The sequence below is a fragment of the Panthera pardus genome, unplaced genomic scaffold, assembly GCF_024362965.1.
Source record: "Panthera pardus isolate Hobbes unplaced genomic scaffold, ASM2436296v1 HiC_scaffold_10, whole genome shotgun sequence".
In the NCBI taxonomy this organism is placed as follows: Eukaryota; Metazoa; Chordata; class Mammalia; order Carnivora; family Felidae; genus Panthera; species Panthera pardus.
In genome coordinates this window covers 67,097,400-67,117,455 of record NW_026526655.1, presented here as the reverse complement: position 1 = coordinate 67,117,455, position 20,056 = coordinate 67,097,400, and the positions used below count along the sequence as shown (strand labels likewise).

The 20,056-nt window shown below is 34.8% G+C and overlaps 1 protein-coding gene across 5 annotated transcripts in view; it reads right to left on the bottom strand.

The window, feature by feature from the left end:
* Positions 1 to 20,056, bottom strand: part of SCN3A (sodium voltage-gated channel alpha subunit 3) — a 114,683-nt gene that overhangs the window by 45,027 nt on the left and 49,600 nt on the right. For 2 of the 5 annotated variants that reach the window (XM_019458056.2, XM_053908095.1), the window contains 4 exons: positions 15,649 to 15,790; positions 14,341 to 14,547; positions 6,897 to 7,187; positions 912 to 1,259 (listed from right to left, as the gene is read on the bottom strand). In XM_019458056.2, coding sequence (XP_019313601.1) covers positions 912 to 1,259; positions 6,897 to 7,187; positions 14,341 to 14,547; positions 15,649 to 15,790 — 988 coding nt within the window. Of the gene's footprint in view, positions 1 to 911; positions 1,260 to 6,896; positions 7,188 to 14,340; positions 14,548 to 15,648; positions 15,791 to 20,056 lie in introns of those variants that run through there. The other 3 variants (XM_019458069.2, XM_019458075.2, XM_053908107.1) reach the window with 3 other exon arrangements.

Genomic DNA, 20,056 nt, shown 5'->3' with positions numbered 1-20,056 from the left:
TAGTTTTCAAGTAATAATAAAATATTAAATTTATTATTAAGTTAAAAACACCTTTTAAAAATTATCACAAGCGATAGCATTTAACAAGAATTCACCAGTTGGATGCAATTGTATAGGACAATTTTGTTGCAGGAATATTTTAATTAACCTGTTAGAATTTTCAGAGAAATTTCATAAGCATGCTAAAGTCATATATTGTTTCATTTCATTCAAATGCAGATTATTTTCAGCTTATCTCAATGATTAATAATCAGATCAATCTTTCCCCCCCCCAAAAAAAGTAGTAGGATTAAAATGTTGCAAGGCAGAGTTTTTTTCTTTGAAGCTATATTGACATATATAGGCCAATTTTTTTTCCATGCACAAACACAGATGTACAATGAAATGTGTGTGCTTTCCTGAGATTTCTTTGATTATTTCTATATGCCATCCTATAAGAATCAAAACATTTTAGGGTCATCTTAATAGACATCAAAACATTTTAACTTCCCTGTAATATTGATATTTGTGTGGAAACTGCCTATTATCAATATATTGGTCATTATAACATTTAATTTTAAGTGTATGAAATTTCCATTATATTAATAAATAATTGTATAATTCTGTGTGAACATGCATTTATAATAACAATTTGGTTGTCACAGTGTCCATTATTTTGTGTTGGTACGTCTACCGAATTTGCAGATGTTTCTTCTCAGACTCTAAAAACTCTAATGCATTTGAAAGCTAATGGTCTTCTACAGTTCAGTTGGTTCTAAAGATTCTATTGTTTTTCCTTCAATGCATCATATAGTATTTTTGAGGCATTTCATTTGGGGGAAGCAGGATGGTATAACAGGCTAAACCGCCCAGACTTTGATTATTTCAAATTGGTGTGTAATGTCAGTAGTAGCTAACTTATCTATTATCACCTCTGGCAGAAGTTGTCCAGTAGGTGAGGTTAGAGCTGACGGTCCACCCACCAAGGAAACCACACCATTGCAATCCACAGTGCTGTGCATCTTCCCATTTGCTGGAAGCCCTGGCACCATCCTGGATGACATACTGGCCTGACTAACGTTACTGTTGCGTCGCTCTCCATGTCTGTGCGGCACAAACAGTGAGTCTCTCCTGCTCTCGCTGTCTTCAAATGTACTGTGCTCATCATCAGCAAAGTCATTTTCAGAACCGACATCCTTTGCCCGGCCTCTGAAGCTGAAAATGCTTGTTTTGCTATTGCGTCGTGGGGAAAACAGGGAGCCACGGATACTTAACAGAGACTGAGGAGAGAGCAAGGGAGAAAGGAATTGGGAGTGGGGGGGAACACAGTTACTTAACAAAAGTCTTAATATTGCAGAATCTGTTTGGATTAGAATAGTCTTGCTCTTAAACACAGGCTCTTAAACACTTGCTCTAAACAAGTTTAGAGAGAACACATATGTTTTGATATTTTTATTAAAGACTACAATGCAAATTTGGGCATAAAGGGTGTTTTTCTGATTAAGAATTGCGATTTATAATTTACTAAGTGCATGACCATTTATTTCATTTGTTCTTAACTCTAATACTATGAGGTGGATTTTGTTATTATAATGTTATAGGTGTAGAACTGATACAAGAAAGGACAAATGATTCTTTTTGGAGGAAGTGGTGGTTAAACAAACAGTAGATGGCTTTCTCTCTGAAAAGCTATGATCTGAAGGGCATGCAACTTGGAAAATAAGTTATGGCTCAAGAGAGATTGTTGGCTCAAATTTAAAATATGTATGCCAAATGTGTTACTTCTAGATAATGATTTAAAAACAAAACTATTATCTCTCTGTTTTCTTTTTTTTTTTTTTTTTGGATTCTAAAAGGAAATTAGTTTACTTTCTTTCTGGATCTGTTGGTCTCTGTCCATGTGGGAATAAAAGTCACGAAACTTACCTATGATGCTGTCTTGCAAATTTGCTAATAGTTTCCCAAATATAGCTACTAGTGATTCACCATGAGAGAATATATGTCATAGCAAACACAACAGAGAGAATTCCTAAACTGCCATATAAATTCTATTATCACTTAAAATTCAACACTAGTTTAAAAAGGCAAGACATATCTACATGACTTTACCAAGGAGGATGAGGTAGAAGATAGCTTATCCTTCTGATCTCGCTTCAATTTTATTAAAAGGAACTGGATGATTCAGAACTTTTTTATTACATATGTTCTCAAATAAATTGGGTAAATGGTACTGGAAAATGAAGATTTAACATGAAATCCCTTCTTTCACCCTTTTGAATGAATTTTAAACTAGCAACACCAAATATCTCTATTCTGAACTTGGCGATAGTTTAAAAAAAATCTCTATTCAGTCTGTAGAATCTTTGTTTATTCTCCTCATCATTAACAATGACATTCCCAGGAGTGCCTGGGTGGCTCTGTCCATCAAACGGCTGACTCCTTGTCTCGGCTCAGATCATGATGTCATAGTTGAGCCCTGTGTTGGCTCTGCACTGACAATGTAGAGCCAGCTTGGGATTCTCTCTCTCCCTCTCTTTCTGCCCTTCCCTTGCTCGTGCTCTCTCTCTCAAAATAAATACATAAACTTAAAGAAAATGGCATTCCCCATTGCTCCCCCTGCTTAGACTCTCATAACCTCTCCTATCTATCTTCATTGTCAGGGTTTTATATGTATGTGTGTATACACACACACACACACACACACATATCCCTATGCCTGCAGCAGACATGCCTGGACCTTCCCATTCTTCCTCCAAACCTCAGTATAAAGCCAAATAAAATAATTTTAGTGGGAAAAAACATAGGAAAGGCAGACTCCATCAAATTTATTTTTGGTTCCTCTGCCTAATTAGGTCATGCTGATTTTCTTAGGTCCCATTTTTAGCTTTATTTTTATGGCTTTTCCCAGACTGCAAAGCACCAGAATAATTGCTGTTGCCCTCTGTCATAGTGATGTTCTGGAAAGATATTTTTCATTAAGAAATGTGCTCTTGCTTTGGACTTACTTAGACTATCCACAGGAACTATTGACTATCCAGCTTGTCCAACTTGAGACTGTGCCCCTGTGACACTCAGTTCACACATAGTTGGCTACCCAGTGCCAGACAGTGGTTAGACTGATTTTCTAATCAATCAAAGTGATCGAGAAATCAGATACCATGCGGACATAAACTCAGCCCCCAGTAATAAAGAATGTTAATGTTTTAATCTCCTTGGACTCAATTTTAATTGGCAATATAATAGTGGTTATTCTCATACTTGTGTTTTGAAACTTTGGTGTGTATTTTTAGGTCCCATTTTTTTTTTACTATCCCACACATATTCCAGGTGATTCTAATGCAAGTGTTAGAAGAAAGCTAACTTTTTCTTACACTAATCCCTAGGATGGCACAGGGTGATCATCTTAATGTACCTATGTTCCACAACTGACTTTGGGAACTGAAAATCAGTCTACAGGATATTGGTTGGGAGTATGTGATATGTGGTATATGTGTACATTATAATGTATCTGGCACATTCATTTAATTTGCATGTTTTTATGTTGGGGTGTTTCAAAGGCTTTCCAGAATTTTGAGTTTATTTGAAATTTCTATTCACTCTTTGGAAAGTATAATAACGGGTATGAGCAGAGCTTTCAAGGCAACAGAGACTGAAAAAGAAGATAACAAAAATAGTACTCAGAGAAAATAAACCAAAAATAACACACTAGAAGATGCAGCAAAGTAGAGGGAATACCCACAGCTGTGGCAGCCCTTTCTCAAAGAAAACAAGCTTTTATGCTTTGAGGACCAAAAGGCCATTTTTCTTTGCCTCAGACACAGCACAACATGAGTCCAAGGTATCTTCATTATTTTTCTTTTGCCTTGTTCCAAGAAGATAAATATGAACTTTTTCTCTTATGATATTCAATGACAATTGGGAAAATAGAAGACATTAGGTGTGTAAAACACAATCCTGCATGTAGGGGGATTGAACTTGAAGTCAATTGGGAAAAGTCAAGATGGAAGATGATGCAGAGAATTTAAAGATGTTCTAGAGGGAACATGTAAAGTGAGTGTTGGCAATACTCAATAGCATTTCAAATTCAGTATATGTACCTGTCAATGTTTTCAATAAATCAACAACTATACTTGGTTATAACTACAAACCTGGTTGAAATAAATCATCTGTGTGTCCAAACAACATAGCTAAAATCTTTGGAGGGGATTCACTTTCCATTGTACATCCTTAAGTACCTTTTCATGTTATACTCTGAACATGATTTATCTATTTGAAAATGAAGTAATGACTAAATGTAAAAAAAACCATTTAAAATTTATGTTAGTATGGGGCAGTGTATCCATAATTTATGGCTTCTCTGCCTCGACATTTTCAGAAGATAAATTTGTTTTGAACAGTATGCCATGTCCATTTTATGCTTCCTATTCCCACTACTTTCACTGATTTTCTTTACTATCAGAGAGTCCTTTTTTGTTTATACAACCAGAAATTGTAAACTGCTTCTGGTATATTTTTCTTGTGAGTTTTGTTAATGCTCCCTGTCTGTCTTTACTGAAATATGTAAATTATCCATGTTAATAGGATCTTTCTTTTACTTTTAAAATCTCTCCTATCTATCTATCCATTTATCTATCTCCCAACCTATTTATCTACCTACCTACTATCCCTATATCTATAAATACTGGAAAATAAATTACATATAGCATGTGTATATACTGATTCTGTATTTTGAGTATTAAAATTCTGGCTGTTCCCCAACTTCCCTCTGCTATTGCCTCTCCGTGGTTCACTCAACACAGGCTCACAGATGCTCCTTGAGCATTCCAGGCATACTGCCATGCCAGGGCCTTACACTTGGCTCTTCCACAAGTCTGGGATGCTCTTCAATGAGATAGTCCCTTTTCTTGCCTCCTTAAAATCTTTGCTGAAATATCTCCTTTACAGTGAGAGCATCCCAAACCACCCTATTTACAATTTTTACATCCAGTTAGTGCTCCTGATCCCCTTTTTGTGATTTACTTTTTTTTCCCTATAGCATTTATCACCTTCTAACACAGTGTATAACTTATCTCACATATTGTCTGGCTTCTTCTTTAGTATAAATTTCCATGAAGTTAGTGAATTGTATCCATTCACTGAAGTATTTTTATTACCTAGAACTATTTCTGCCACTTAACTGGTGGTCAAAAAATATTTGTTGATTGGCTGAATGAACTAATCTGCAGTTTATCTTTGAGCACGGTGATGAAACAATGATGGACGTAATACTGTTTTTAAAAACATATAAATGTGCTCACATAAATACTGCTACTATGCATATACATTTGCGATTGTTGAAACTACTCAAAAGTTCCCTCATTTTGAATAATTCACCAACTTAATAAGAGCTTTACTATTTGTCACATAAGGTTTCTCTGTGTTGCTTAATCTCACACAACTCTTTAAGGTAGACATCATTACCCTCTTTTACAGAAATTGAACATAGTACAAGTGACTAGAAAGGTCACAGAACTTACTTGGAGTTGACATATGAACACAAGCTTCTGTGACGTCAATCATTATGTTACAGTGTCAAATAATCCTAATCCTAATGACTCCTAATAGTCTTAATAATGCTAAAATATCAAGGGTGACAGTTTAAGCAAAAAAAATCTGGTCACAGAAATAGACAAATAGAGCTTCCAGTTAATCCCAAATGCGTTGTGCTGATATAAAACCATACTTTATATTTGTATTATGCAAGACCATAATTGGATCTCTTGGTACTGACATTATCTGAAGGGAAATGATTTTTATCTTTTAACTTTTTGTGTGTGCACGTCTATTTTGTTCTACTAAGAGAATTCAAGTTATTAATATGGAGTTTATTATCGATTTATTTTTTATTTTATTTACATCTTCAATATAAATTATGAAATAAACACCCATTGATAACTTGCATATGCCCTTTCCTGTCAGCCAATAACTAAACACTATATTGAATTTTGTGCTTATCCTTCTAATTTTTAGAAAAGTTTTTGTTCTTTATAAGAAAGATGTCATACCTCTTGGTTGATACACAGTTTTTTGCTTTATCTCAATTATATAATGTCCCCTAAAACATTATTTTTAGGGTATAATTCTGACCCAGATTAATATGATTATAAGAGTTAATAATTCATGGCACATGAAATTCTAGGGGAACCAAATAATGTTCAAACATAACTGTACTTATCACAGATTTCATAATTATTTACTCTTTACATTATGCAACCCTTAAAATGTATTAACAAAGATTTAAAACTACTTTCCCTCATTGGCTTGAAGATATGCTGCAGAATTGTGTAGTTCATATTAAATCAGAGCAAACATATACTGTCTTCAATTTAGGTCTCTTCCAAGAGCACTTAGGTCATTTCATTCTAATGTTTCATAGAGCAACACCATGTCAGCATAATGGAGACTTATGACAGCACAGTTCTCATATCAAAAGAATAAGGCAAAATCCAGTAACATTTCTTTTCAAAATTCATACATATGTTGCAGTGAGAACCTCAAAAAATAAAAGGAGACACCCATATGCAAAGATACTAAGTTCATTTGAGGTCTCAAAATGAAAAAGGTAAACAAGAGATTGCAAAACTCTCACTGAAGAGAAAAATTTGATAGGTGGGTTTCATACCCTCACCCCCCAAAAAAGAGGAGATTAAGAAACAGGGTCTCAAATTAGTGCATGTGTAAAGCTGATTACCTTAAAAGTTATCAATGGTTTAATAAAAGTCTCTTTTAAAGACAACTTATGATACAAATTAAATAACCATTAAATGTTAGTTTCCTGTCCCTCATTTATATGAGATATTATAAAAATATGCCAAAATCAGTAAATACAAAGCAATAGCAATGACAAAACAAATGGAACACTTCATAGAAAACCATACCTGATGAGGGGAGTAGAATTTCTTGTCGCTAGTCAGTCGATTTCCATCCATGGAGAAAAGAAAGCTTCTTCTTTTGACACTGTCCTCAGATTCTGATTTGGGAAACCTGTCTCCCTCTCCTTTGTTGTTTCCTTCAAGATGTTCCCTCTGTCTTCTTTTCTTCCGTCGGTTCCTCCACTCCTTAGCGCTTTTGGAACTTAACTTCGATGCTTCTGAAGAACTTTCCAGGAGCTCTCCTAACCCACCTATTCCACTGAAATCTCTTGAAGCAGCTGATGCGGCTGCAACTGCCTGTTTGAGACAAAGCCAGGCACTGTTTATAACAAGTCATTTTGGAAACAGTTGACTGTGGTACACACATTGCCATGTAAGACTATTAAGCATATGGAAACATTCTGGTCATTTCGTTGTGTTTTACCACAAGAGAGTTTACTTAATAATGACAATTTAAAACAGTACAAAGCAATATGGTAACCTATGCATTAAGGCAAGAAAAGTCAGGTTTGGTACATCTCTTGGAGAGTCTTTAAAAAAAAAAAAAAACCTGTTGAGATTAGCTTAATTTCTAGGCAAAATTGCTCTCTTAAAAATATCTTCTACATTTTAAAAGCAAATGTTCTCTTTGCGGTGGTTGCTGATCTGATTACTATTCCAATTCCATCCACAGACTTGTTCTTCCCACATGTGACTGTGAACAACTGAGTGATATTTTTTCCTTCTAAATCTAGGACTAAGATCGTTTCTTTTCCTTTGGTGATGAACTCAAATCATTTGAAGTGCCTACTGCTTTACCACCAGATAAAAAGAGTGGGAATATATTGGCAAGTTTGACCTTTTCCTTCATTTGAATTATATTCAGTACTATAGTTCACATCCCTAGGGTGAACTGAGATTAACATGACTAATTTATTACATAGCACTTTTAGTTTTAAATTTTTTAATGTTTATATATTCTTTATTGTTATTATAAATAATAAGTGATTAACATAGCAATCAGTAAATGCCTGAAATGATCATTCAAGGGATTATTAGATCTTCAAATATTTTCTTTTTTGTTTCAGCACTAAGTATACTTAGTTGTTTTGAATTTCTGTATATACTAAAGAAACAACCAGCTCTAAGATGACACATGACAAATGTGTTGTAATTTCATTTATATGAATAGTATTTTAAGACTGAAAATGATTTAGCCATGACTAGAGAGAATATGAAACAGCGATATAGTGCATATCAAAGCTGAGTTCTCATTAAGTATATTCTTGTTTTTAAATATAATCACAGAAGTGGAAATGATTAAATTATAAGAATGTTGGTTCAACTCTTTACATATGTCATTACCGAATACAAACAACTCTAATTTAGCCACCCATTTTGTTCTATCCTATCTTCTCTACTAGATAAATGCTAGATAAGAATTTAGTCATATGTGTTTGTGCACATTGCCTATTATGCCACCTGACATAAAAAGTGTCCAGTAAATGTTTGGTGAATAAAGACAAAAAAGGTATTAAGCTGTCAATTGTCTTAGACACTGGGGTGAGGGTGGGAAAAGAACAACACATCTTATTTAGACTTGGATTTTGAAGATCTCCTAAAAGACTATGTGTCACGATGATCTGTATAACAGAAACATATTTTAGTAAAGAAGATAAAACAATTTAAAATGAGTTTGATAACACATGCTTTTTGTTTTTTCCTTCCTGAGGAGAAGCAAAGCCTCCAAAATAACTTCTATTTCTAAATCTCATCTCAACTGCAAATAATTAAAAAGAAAAAAAGGCTTAAAACTAAAGGTGGTATAATACAAATATTCTAAGATTATCATGATCCCAGGGATAGGAATCGTAGTACTCCATATAGAATTAAATATGTGTGTTGGGCTAAGCAATGTAAAATGTACGTAAAATGTAAAACAGATTTTTGTTTATATTGAATACTGTATTCATTATGGAAACCTAGATCTAAGACTCAGTATAAGTCATTGTCTAGCAATTTAGTGGAACAGTAATTCAGAGTTTGGGTATTTATAAAATTACATAGTGTCAGAGAGCCAGATTTTTTTATTGGATTCTTGATTTTAGTATCACTTCTAATATCATTAGTAATGGAAGATGAGAAATATTAAGGGCCCTTTGTAAATATGAATGAGTCCAATGTAAATATATATAAAATAAAGTGAATAAATGAAGCACTTATTTGTAGCAAGTTAGAGTTGCTTAGTAGTTGATACATAGGAGGTACATAATATACAGCATTTGTTGAACTAATGAATATACATATATTTATTTTTATCCAAATAAAGTCTTTAATTCTCCTTTCCACTTTGCATACACAGTAACACAGTGCAACACACAGTGTTAATCATTTATTGACTTGTTTGCAGTTAGAAATAAAGGAAGTGGTGGTAATATTCCTTTGTCATAATCCTGAAACTCATGTTCATTTAAATCACTTCCGGAATTTGTTTTGCATAAGACATGATTTCCCTACCTATTCTGGATAACAGTTCAAATAACTCAAAACTAAAGCATTTCTAAGGCAACAACAGTAACCTCCCGACACAACACATTTTCTGTGTCACTCATCAACTCAAATCTGTCACTTGTTCCACTGCCAGTGATTTGCCGATTCCCTCAAAGGCAGATGTTTCCTGTCACCTCTCATGTCTGTGTACCTGTTTCTACCCATCTCTGTGACAAGACCAATGTCCTGCTTACTTAGACTGGGAGTATTGCATTGATGAATTCCTCCTATAACAAATAACAAATATATGCTTAATATTTACTCAAGGAATAACATTTAGTTCTTCTTATAACCTTTCTGTGTGATTTAGCGTATATAACTCACTGTATACACACAGTCCTTAAAAAATAAAGCCACATGGCTGCTTGTAATTATACTTCACTTTAAACATAAATCCAGCATAAGAGACTCTTAAAAACTGAGAACAAACTGAGGGCTGATGTGGGGTGGGAGGGAAGGGAGGGTGGGTGATGGGTATTGAGGAGGGCACCTGATGGGATGAGCACTGGGTGTTGTATGGAAACCAATTTGACAATAAATTTCATATATTTAAAAATAAATAAATAAGCATAAATCCAGTTTGGGGGTGTCTGGGTGGCTCAGTGAGTTAAGCGTCCAACTCTTGATTTCAGCTTAGGTCATGGTCTTGCTGTTCGTGAGTTTGAACCCTACATCAGGCTCTGTACTTGGGATCCTTTCTCTACCCCTCCCTGCCTACCTCTCTCTCTCAAAATGGATAAATAAACTTAAAAAAATTTAAAGACATAAATCCAAAACCCATAAAATTACAAGACATTAACTATACCTGTTTCAATTTTACCTCTAATTATTTTGGATCTCTTAAATACCACTATTTCTAATTTTGCCCCAAAGTTTATTATTAAATTTTTCCTATCAGATCAATATACATTGTTATGGGATATGTTATATTGGGCACTATTAGACATTTAAAGATCACAAGTTAACTGCCAAATAGTTATGGTGACTTAGGATAAATCTTTTTGTTGTTGTTGGGTTTTGTCTTTCATGATCCTTTAAAGTTATATTTGATTTGTGAGTTCACTGAGCTTACTACATTACTTTTGCATGTCTAAACAATGACTAGCACTAGGAGGCCCTTCAACAGATACTAAATGAAAACAGAAGTGATGCTAGGCTTCATGAAGTCATTGACTAAATGGTAAATTTGAAGAGTCACTGGTGATTAGCAAGATGCAAGTTTACACTGGAGCACCAATGATCTCATGGGTAGACTACGTCTCCCTCTGTGTCTGCCTCCAACCCCTTCCTGTGTTTCAACACTGGCTATTATCTGGGCATTGTTACCTCTACTCTCAATAAGGAAGTAATATTGGATTGGTACTGTGCCATCCTAGTCCCTATTAAGATACTGGGATTAGTTACCCTAGAATCAGTTTAAATTTGTATATGTATGAAGCTATCAAATCATCATTTGTTCACTGGAATCCAATAACTGACACTTAAGTGAAAAGAATGGACATTTTTTAGTTGACCTAATTAGGATGTAGATAATTAGATTCTTTAAACTTCTAATAGACATTATGCACTTTCATTTCTAACTTTAAAAGATTATACTCTTTTAATTGATGCCATATTTTACCCTCAAGTGGTAGAATTTCACAATGTATTCTTACTCTGTACTATGTATCTGTGTAGTATTTTCAAGCACATTGCTTTGTCTGTTTTTATAAATGATACTATAATAATCCAATTCTTTAAGATACATTTACATAAAATCTATAAATATTACCTCCTATAATATTTATTTAAACCTTGAGATAAATAATTAGCCCTGTAAATAGATAATGTATTTCATTATCTTATAAATGGGTTTTATTTACAGTGGTCTGAAGTAAACTCTTTTTTTTTTTTTTTTAATATATGAAATTTACTGTCAAATTGGTTTCCATACAACACCCAGTGCTCATCCCAAAAGGTGCCCTCCTCAATACCCATCACCCACCCTGCCCTCCCTCCCACCCCCCATCAACCCTCAGTTTGTTCTCAGTTTTTAACAGTCTCTAATGCTTTGGCTCTCTCCTGAAGTAAACTCTTAAGTACTTGAAATGTAGTAGAACTTTCTGCCAACCATGAGGTATATTTTCATAAGATTTTCAAGTGTCATCAAACTTGTTTTTTAGCTTTTCTTATAAAATCAATAAATGTAACAATGATACTACTCTGTACCCAATGGTAAGATGAAAATAGTAAAGCCAGCTTGTTCAACAAATGCTAAGAAAATGGTTGGTTTGGGTAACCAGCTAAACAATCATTGTCAAATCCCTGTCCCACCAAAAAAAAGCCTCAAAAAAAGGACTTAGTGCTATATGTTGTGCATCTTCAAAGTAACTAAGAATTATTAAGAACTTAAATTTTGAATCTACAAATTCAAAGATCTGCTGTCATTCAAATAATGCTTTAAATACCTAGAACCATCCGTCTGAAAAAAAAATCACTATATATCAAAAAGTCACTATGTACAAAAGTTATTTGGACTTCTGCTTCTGGCTAAGATATGGTAATAGGGATTTGCTCTCCCTCCTGCAACAAACACTAAAACAGACAAAATACATGTAACAGTGGTTTTGAAGACACTGCATTAATGGGGCATTGGATACTATTTAAAAGGATCTTCGCTCAGTGGTAGGGAATAGTCTGCTTTTCACTAGATGCTCCACCACTTCTACCTAATAACTCTTCAAAGGTTTCAAGATGCAAAAGAATCAAACCGTTTATAAGTAATGTAAGTAATGTCCCCAAATAAGGATCAAGAAATTTTTTAGGAATACAAAAATATCCAGCACCCAAAAAAGGTAAAGTTAACAGTGTCTGGAATTAAATTGAGAATTGTTAGGAATGCAAAAAAAAAATCAGTAATACATGAACAGTAATGAAGAAAAAAAATTAATTAAAACCAACTAAGATCTGACACAGATTCAGAATTAGCAGACAAGGACTTTAAACAGTTATTATAACTATATTGTGTCTGTTCAAAATGTTAAAGACATGGGAAATATAAAAGAGATGCAGATCAATGTTTTAGAGATGAAAATGGCATAAACTGAGTTGAAAAAGGCACTGGATAGGATTAATGACACATCAGACATTACAGAAGAAAAGATGATGAACTTGAAGACACAGCAACAGAAATTAATGTAACTGAAATTGACAAGGTGATTCTAAAACCCATATAAAGTTACAAAGGGCTTAGAATAGTTAAAACAGCTATGAAAAAGAAAGTTGGAGAGCTATAACTGTCTAATTTCAAGACTTATTAAATAGCTGTGGTAATAAAAATGTGTATTGGTATAAAGAGAAACAAATCAATTGAACAGAACAAAATCCAGAAATAGACACATTCACATCTGGACAACTGATTTTTGACAAAAGTTCAAACGCAGTTTAGTGGAGAAAGATATTTTGTTCAACAAATGGTGCTATAGTAATTAGATGTACATATGCAAAAGAAAAATCTCAACATATAAATTACACCTTACACAAAAATTAACTTAAGATGGATCATTGACCTAAATATAGGACATGAAACTATAAAGCTTCTAGAAGAAAAAATGGAAAATCTGTATGATGTTAATTTGGCAAAAATGTGTTAGATACAATGCGAAAACATGACCTAACAATCAAAAAAGGCTTGGTAAAGTATATTTCATCAAAGTTTAACTTTTATCCTAAAAATATTATTAGAAGAATGAAAAGTAAATTACAGACTAGGAGAAAATATTTGCAAAGTATATATATCATTGAAGACTAAAGGACTTATTTTGAGGATATATAAAGACTAAAAACTCAAGAAAACAAAAAACCCAGTTTAAAAAACAAATGGGCAAATGATTTAAACATCCACTTCATAATAGAAGATACATAGACAGAAAATAACATGAAAATATGCTCAACATCATTAATCATTAAGAAAATGCAGAATAAAACAGTGAAGGACTTAGTAGAATGGCTAGTAAGACTGACCATACCAAATATTGGCAAAAATGTGGAGGAACTGTAAGTTTCACTGCCCTCAATCAGAATTTACTGTCTTCCTATGATTTTCTTTTAAGCCAATACTGTTCTTCTGTCTGTTCCCTCAAGACATGAATACCCCATTCACCATGACCTGTGTTCAAATAGCCTTTTAATATTAATGAGAATTTAAAGTTGGAATCTAATGCAGATGCTTTCATGATATCCTGATAGGGGCTGTAGCAAACACCTTTTAAGCTACAGAAACCCCAAAGAATGGTTAAAAGTAGGTATACATAAAGTTCTCTTGTTAACATTGAGCTCAATTAACTTCAGAATAAACCCTCAAATGTTATAATTAGGAGTGAAACATGAATAGTTGGAAATACCAGTTATATATCTTTTCACATTAAACTGAATATCAGATTCCTCTCTCAGGTTTCATGAGACACTTTCATAGTTAACCTTATCCCAACTGTGTTTTCTACCCCAAGCTAATTTCTATAGATAATGTTCCTTTGATTCCAACTTGAGAAACAATTTTAGGTTTGAATAGCTTTCTCTCTCTTTTTTTTTTTTTAATTATGTTTATTTATTTTTAAGAGAAAGAGACAAAGTGTGAGCAGGGGAGGGGCAGAGAGAGAGGGAGACACAGACTCCATAGCAGGCTCCAAGGTCTGAGCTGTCAGCACAGAGCCCAACATGGGGCTCAAACTCCTGGAACATGATGTGATCATGACCTGAGCCAAAGTCGATGCTTAACCAACTGGGCCACCCAGGTGCCCCAGCTTTCCCTTTTCTAATGACAGTGCTTGTATACCAAATGAAAAGCCAGTTCCAGTTTGACCTCTGTGCACAACAATATTCCTACTTAAAATTTACAATAAAAAAATAACAACAGTAACCATGAAACTTTATCACTTAGTACCTGAGCTTCTTCCTGTTGTTTTTTAAGCTGTTCAAGCATTTGCTGAAATTCAGCCTCTTTCTGTTCTGCCTCTTCCAAGGTGGCCTGATTCTGTTCCTCATAGGCCATGGCCACCACAGCCAGTATCAAATTCACCAAATAAAAAGATCCCAAGAAAATCACCAGGACAAAAAATATCATGTAGGTTTTTCCAGCAGCACGTAATGTCTAGAGGAAACAAAGGGTAATTTCATCAGTATTTTATATAATGTCCCAGGTAAAGATTTTATTTCCATAATTAGATAGTGAGGAGGTGAATACTTTTTATCATCCTGTATTTTGACCAAGATTTGTTTGGTGTTAAAATGAACATTGATTCTGTTTTGTTTCTTAAATTCCACATATAAGTGAAATCATATATTTATCTTTCACTATAGGGGAAAGGAGGGAAACATAAGATAAAAACAGAGGGGGAGGCAAACCATAAGAGACTCTTAAATACAGAGAACAAACTAAGGGTTGCTGGAGGGGAGGGGGATGGGGCGGATGGGCTAAATGGGTGATGGGCATTGAGGAAGGCACTTGTTGGTATGAGGACTGCGTGTCATATGTAAGTGATGAATCACAGTTCTCCTGAAACCAACACTACACTGTGTGTTAACTAACTTGAATTTAAATAAGGAAAGAAAGAAAAAGTGAGCATTGAGCTTTTAAATATTTTCACGTGTTCCTTTTATATCTATAATTAGATTATGAACTCAAAGCCTTGAACATTCTTTGCATCTTCTATAGTTCCTAGCGAAATGTCCTTCATATAAAAAGTCCTTACTGTACATGTACTGACTGAATGAACAATTGGGATTCTAGGCAAACTTGCTGTACTGGACCCTCCTCTGTATTCTAGTGTGTTACTAACAAGTATTGATATTTTTCAGTTCATATATGTTCATAAAATTAAATCCCACACATGTTGATTTGAACCTTACTCCTACGGCCTGAATGCTTATGTCCCCCCAAAATTCCTAACTTTAAATCCTAATGTCCAAGGTGATAGTATTAGAAGGTGGGGGCCTTTGGGAGGTTTTGAAGGTAGAGCTATCATGAATGGGATTAGTGCCTGAAAAAAAGAGCCTCCAGAGAGATGATGACACAGTGAGAAGGTATCAGCTTATGAACCAGAAAGGGGCTCTTGCCAGAATGGAGCCATGCTGGTGTCTTGTTCTTAAACTTCCCAGTCTCCAGAACTGTGAGCAATAAAATTCTGTTATTTATAAGCTATCCAGTCTGTGGTATATTGTTGCAGCAGCCCCAATGGACTAAGACACTTACCAACTGGTAAAGATTCTCCCAGTAGTCTTGAGTCATGAGTCGAAATAGAGACAAGAAAGCCCAACTAAAGGTATCAAAGCTTGTGTATCCATAGTTGGGGTTTCGACCAGCCTTCACACAGATGTATCCTTCTGGACACTGGCTATAAGAGAGAGAATTGGAGCTAAGGTCAGCATAGCCATTATAGTTATTTCAATTGATGTTGATATAAAGGACTTGTCAAAACCTAGAGTTGCTGTCTATGATGAATTTTCTTGCCTGTATTTGTAGAGCACTTTCAGTAATTGCATACAGTGATACTGTTATTATATGAAATTTATTAGGAAAACCAATAGAAAATTTGGATGCAAGGAGTCAGATTTACAGATACTTAGAATGGCAAAGAGGCAGCAACCACACACTTTTGCCTCTAACATCATTAGTCTCCTGCTCTTTACAAAGTGTCAAGCAAGAATCAATTATTTAAAATGAAAGGCCAGAAGGGCCAGTAGGGAACCACTTAATGAGCTGCTTCATTAGCCACTTCTATAGAATTTTATAAAATAAAACTTATATTTTAGAATAACTTGAGATTTACAAAACAATTAAAAAGAGGGCACAGTGACTTCCCAAATATGCCCAGTTTCCCCTATTATTAACATCTTATGTTGGTATGGTACATTTTAACTAATACTGATACATTATTATTAACCAAAGCCAATGCTTCATTCAGATTTTCTCAGGTTTTTTTCCCCTAATATCCTTTTTATATTCCAGGATCCCATTCAGGATTCCATGTTCTATTTAGTCATCATGTCACTTTAGGCTCCTCTGAGAAAGTTTCTAAGACTTCCCTTGTTTCTGATTACTTTCATAGTTTTGAGGAATACTTTTGGGTATTTGGAAGAATTTCTTTCAATTGGTATTTGTCTGATGTTGTTGTTCTCATGATGAGATTGGGGTTATGGATTTTTGGAAAGAAGACCACAGAGGTACAATATTATTATTGTCCTATCATATCAAGGGTACATACTATCGATATGACTTATCATTGTCGACACTAACTTTCATCACCTGACTGGAGGTAGTGTTTGTCAAGTTTCTCCACTGTAAATTTACTCTTTTTTTCCCCCATAGTGCGCTCTTTGTAATGAAGTCACAATGTGCAGCCCACACATCAGGAACAGGGAGTTATGATCCACCTTCTTAAGAGCAGAGTAAGTACATAAATTATTTGGAATTCTCCTGCATGGGGGATTTGTCTATTACCTCTCATTTATGTATTTATTCAATAATTTCTTTTTTAATTTCAAGTTTTTATTTAAATTCTAGTTAGTTAACATATAGTATAATATTAGTTTCATAAGTAGAATTTATGAATTCGTCACTTACATACAACACTCAGTGCTCATCACCAGTGCCCTCCTTAATACCCACCACCCTTTTAACCCATCCTCTGCCCACCTCCCATCAGCAACCCTGTTTGTTCTCTGTAGCTAAGAGTCTGTTTCATGGTTTGTCTCTCTCTTTTTCCCTATATGTTCATCTGTTTCACTTCTTAAATTCCACATGTAAGTGAAATTATGTGGTATTTGTCTTTTTCTGACTGACTTATTTTGCTTAGGGTAATATGGTCTAGCTCCATCCATGTTGTTTGACACCAGCCATAGTAACTTCTTACTAAATGCATCTCCAGAGCAAGGGAAACGAGCAAAAATGTACTATTGGGACCTCATCAAGATAAAAAGCTTCTGCACAGCAAAGGAAACAATCAACAAAACTGAAAGGCAACCTACTGAATGGGAGAGGGTACTGGCAAATGACATATCTGATAAAGTGTTAGTATCCAAAATCCATAAGGAACTTTCCAAACTCAACACTCAAAAAACAAATAACCCAGTTAAGAAATGGGCAGAAGACATGAATAGACATTTTTCCAAAAAAGACGTCCAGATGGCTAACAGTCATGAAAAGCTGTTCAACATCGCTCACCATCAGGGAGATACAAATCAGAACTCCAATGAGATATCACCTCACACCTGTTAGAATGGCTAAAATTAACAACACGGGAAACAACAGGTGTTGGTGAGGAGGCAGAGAAAGAACCCTCTTACACTGTTGATGGGGATGCAAACTGGTGCAGCCACTGTGGAAAACAGTGTGGAAGTTACTCAAAAAGTTAAAAAAGAACTCTCCTGTAATCCAGCAATTGCACTACTACGTATTTACCCAAAGGATATAAAAATACTGATTCAAAGAGGCACATGCACCTCAATGTTTATAGCAGCATTATCAACAATAGCCAAATTATATAAAAAGCCCAACGTCCACTGACTGATGAATGTGTATTCAATCACTTGTTTATATGAGTATTTACTCATAATACTAATTTTCACTTTGAATTCTAATTTGTTTTATATAATTTGTTGCTTAAATTGTTCCAGTTTTGGTCATTGAAAGCTTTTTCATTGACTTCATTGACTACTTCTCTTTGATTTAACCTCATAATTCTGTGTGTCTTGTTTTTGTTTGTCTTTTTTAGCACTTTCTAACTTTGTGGCACTGCAAGATGCCACAGACTCATATTTCCTGCTCTAGCATTGGCCATTTGTCCAAGAAGACCTTGTCTTTTATTGGAGAACGGTACTAGAAACCAGGGCAAACATTTCATGCTCATGGATGGAAGAACAACTGATGTTAAAATGTCTATACTACCCAAAGCAATCTACACATTCAAAATGTGTAGATTCTCAAAATAACACCAACATTCTTCACAGAGCTAGAACAAACAATCCCTAAAATTTGTTTGGAACTAGAAAAGACCCCAAATAGACAACGTAATGTTAAAAAGAAAGCCAAAGCTGGAAGCATCACAATTCCAGACCTTAAGTTGTATTACAAAGCTGTAATTATCAAGATAGTAATGGTGCTGGCACAAAAACAGACACATAGATGAATGGAACAGAATAGAGAACCCAGAAGTGGATCCACAAATGTATAGCCAACTAATCTTTGAGCAAGAAAGGATTATCGAATGGAAAAAAGACAGCCTCTTCAGCAAATGATGCTGGGAAAACTGGATAAATGACATGCACAAGAATGAAACTGGACCACTATCTTACACCATACACAAAAATAAATTCAAAATGGATGAAAGGCCTAAATGTGACACAGGAAGCCATCAAAATCCTACGGGAGAAAGCAGGAAGCAACCTCTTAGATCTTGGTTGCAGAAACTTCTTTCTAGACATGTCTCTGGAGGCAAAGGAAATAAAAGCAAAAGTGAACTATTGGGACCTCATCAAAATAAAAAACTTCCACACAGCAAAGGAAACAATCAACAAAACTAAAAGGCAACCAACAGAATGTGAGAAGATACTTGGAAATGACATATCTGATAAAGGGCTAGTACCCAAAATCTATAAAGAACTTACCAAACTCAACACACCAAAAACAAATAATCCAGTGAAGAAATGGCCAGAAGACATGAATTTATATTTTTCCAAAGAAGACATCCAGATGGCCAACAGACACATGAAAAGATGTTTAACATCACTCATCATCAGGGAAACACAAATCAAAACCACAATGAGATACTATCTCACACCTGTCAGAATAGCTAAAGTTAACAACTCAGGCAACAACAGATGTTGACGAGGATGTGGAGAAAGGGAAGCCCTTTCACACTGCTGGTGGGAAAGCAAACTGGTACAGCAACTCTGGAAAACAGTATGGAGGTTCCTCAAAAAATTAAAAATAGAACTACCCTACAATACAGCAATTGCACTACTAGGTATTTATCCAAAGGATACAAAACTGCTGATTGGAAGGGGCACATGCACCCCAATGTTGATAGCAGTACTATCAACAATAGCCAAATTATGGAAAGAGCCCAAATGTCCATTGACTGACAAATGGATAAAGAAGATGTGGTACATATACACAATGAAATACTCAGCGATCAAAAAGAATGAAATCTTGCCACTTGCAAAAATGTGGGTGGAACTAGAGGGTATAATGCTAAGCAAAATAAGTCAGCCAGAGAAAGACAAATATATATGATTTCACTGATGTGGAATTTAGGAAACACAACAGATGAACATAGAGGAAAGGAAGGAAAAATAAGATAAAAACAGGTAGGGAGGCAAACCATAAGACTCTTAAATACAGAGAACAAACTGGGGATTGCTAGAGGGGAGGTAGATGGGGGGATGGACTAAATGGGTGGTGGGCATTGAGGAAGACACTTGTTGGGATGAGCACTGGGTGTTATATGTAAGTGGTGAATCACTGGGTTCTACTCCTTAAACCAATGCTACACTATATGGTAACTAACTTGAATTTAAATAAATGGAAAGATAAAAAAAATTGGCTGCTTCCATCATCTGCTATCTATATGCTTAACTGTTCAATACCAGTACACATGCAA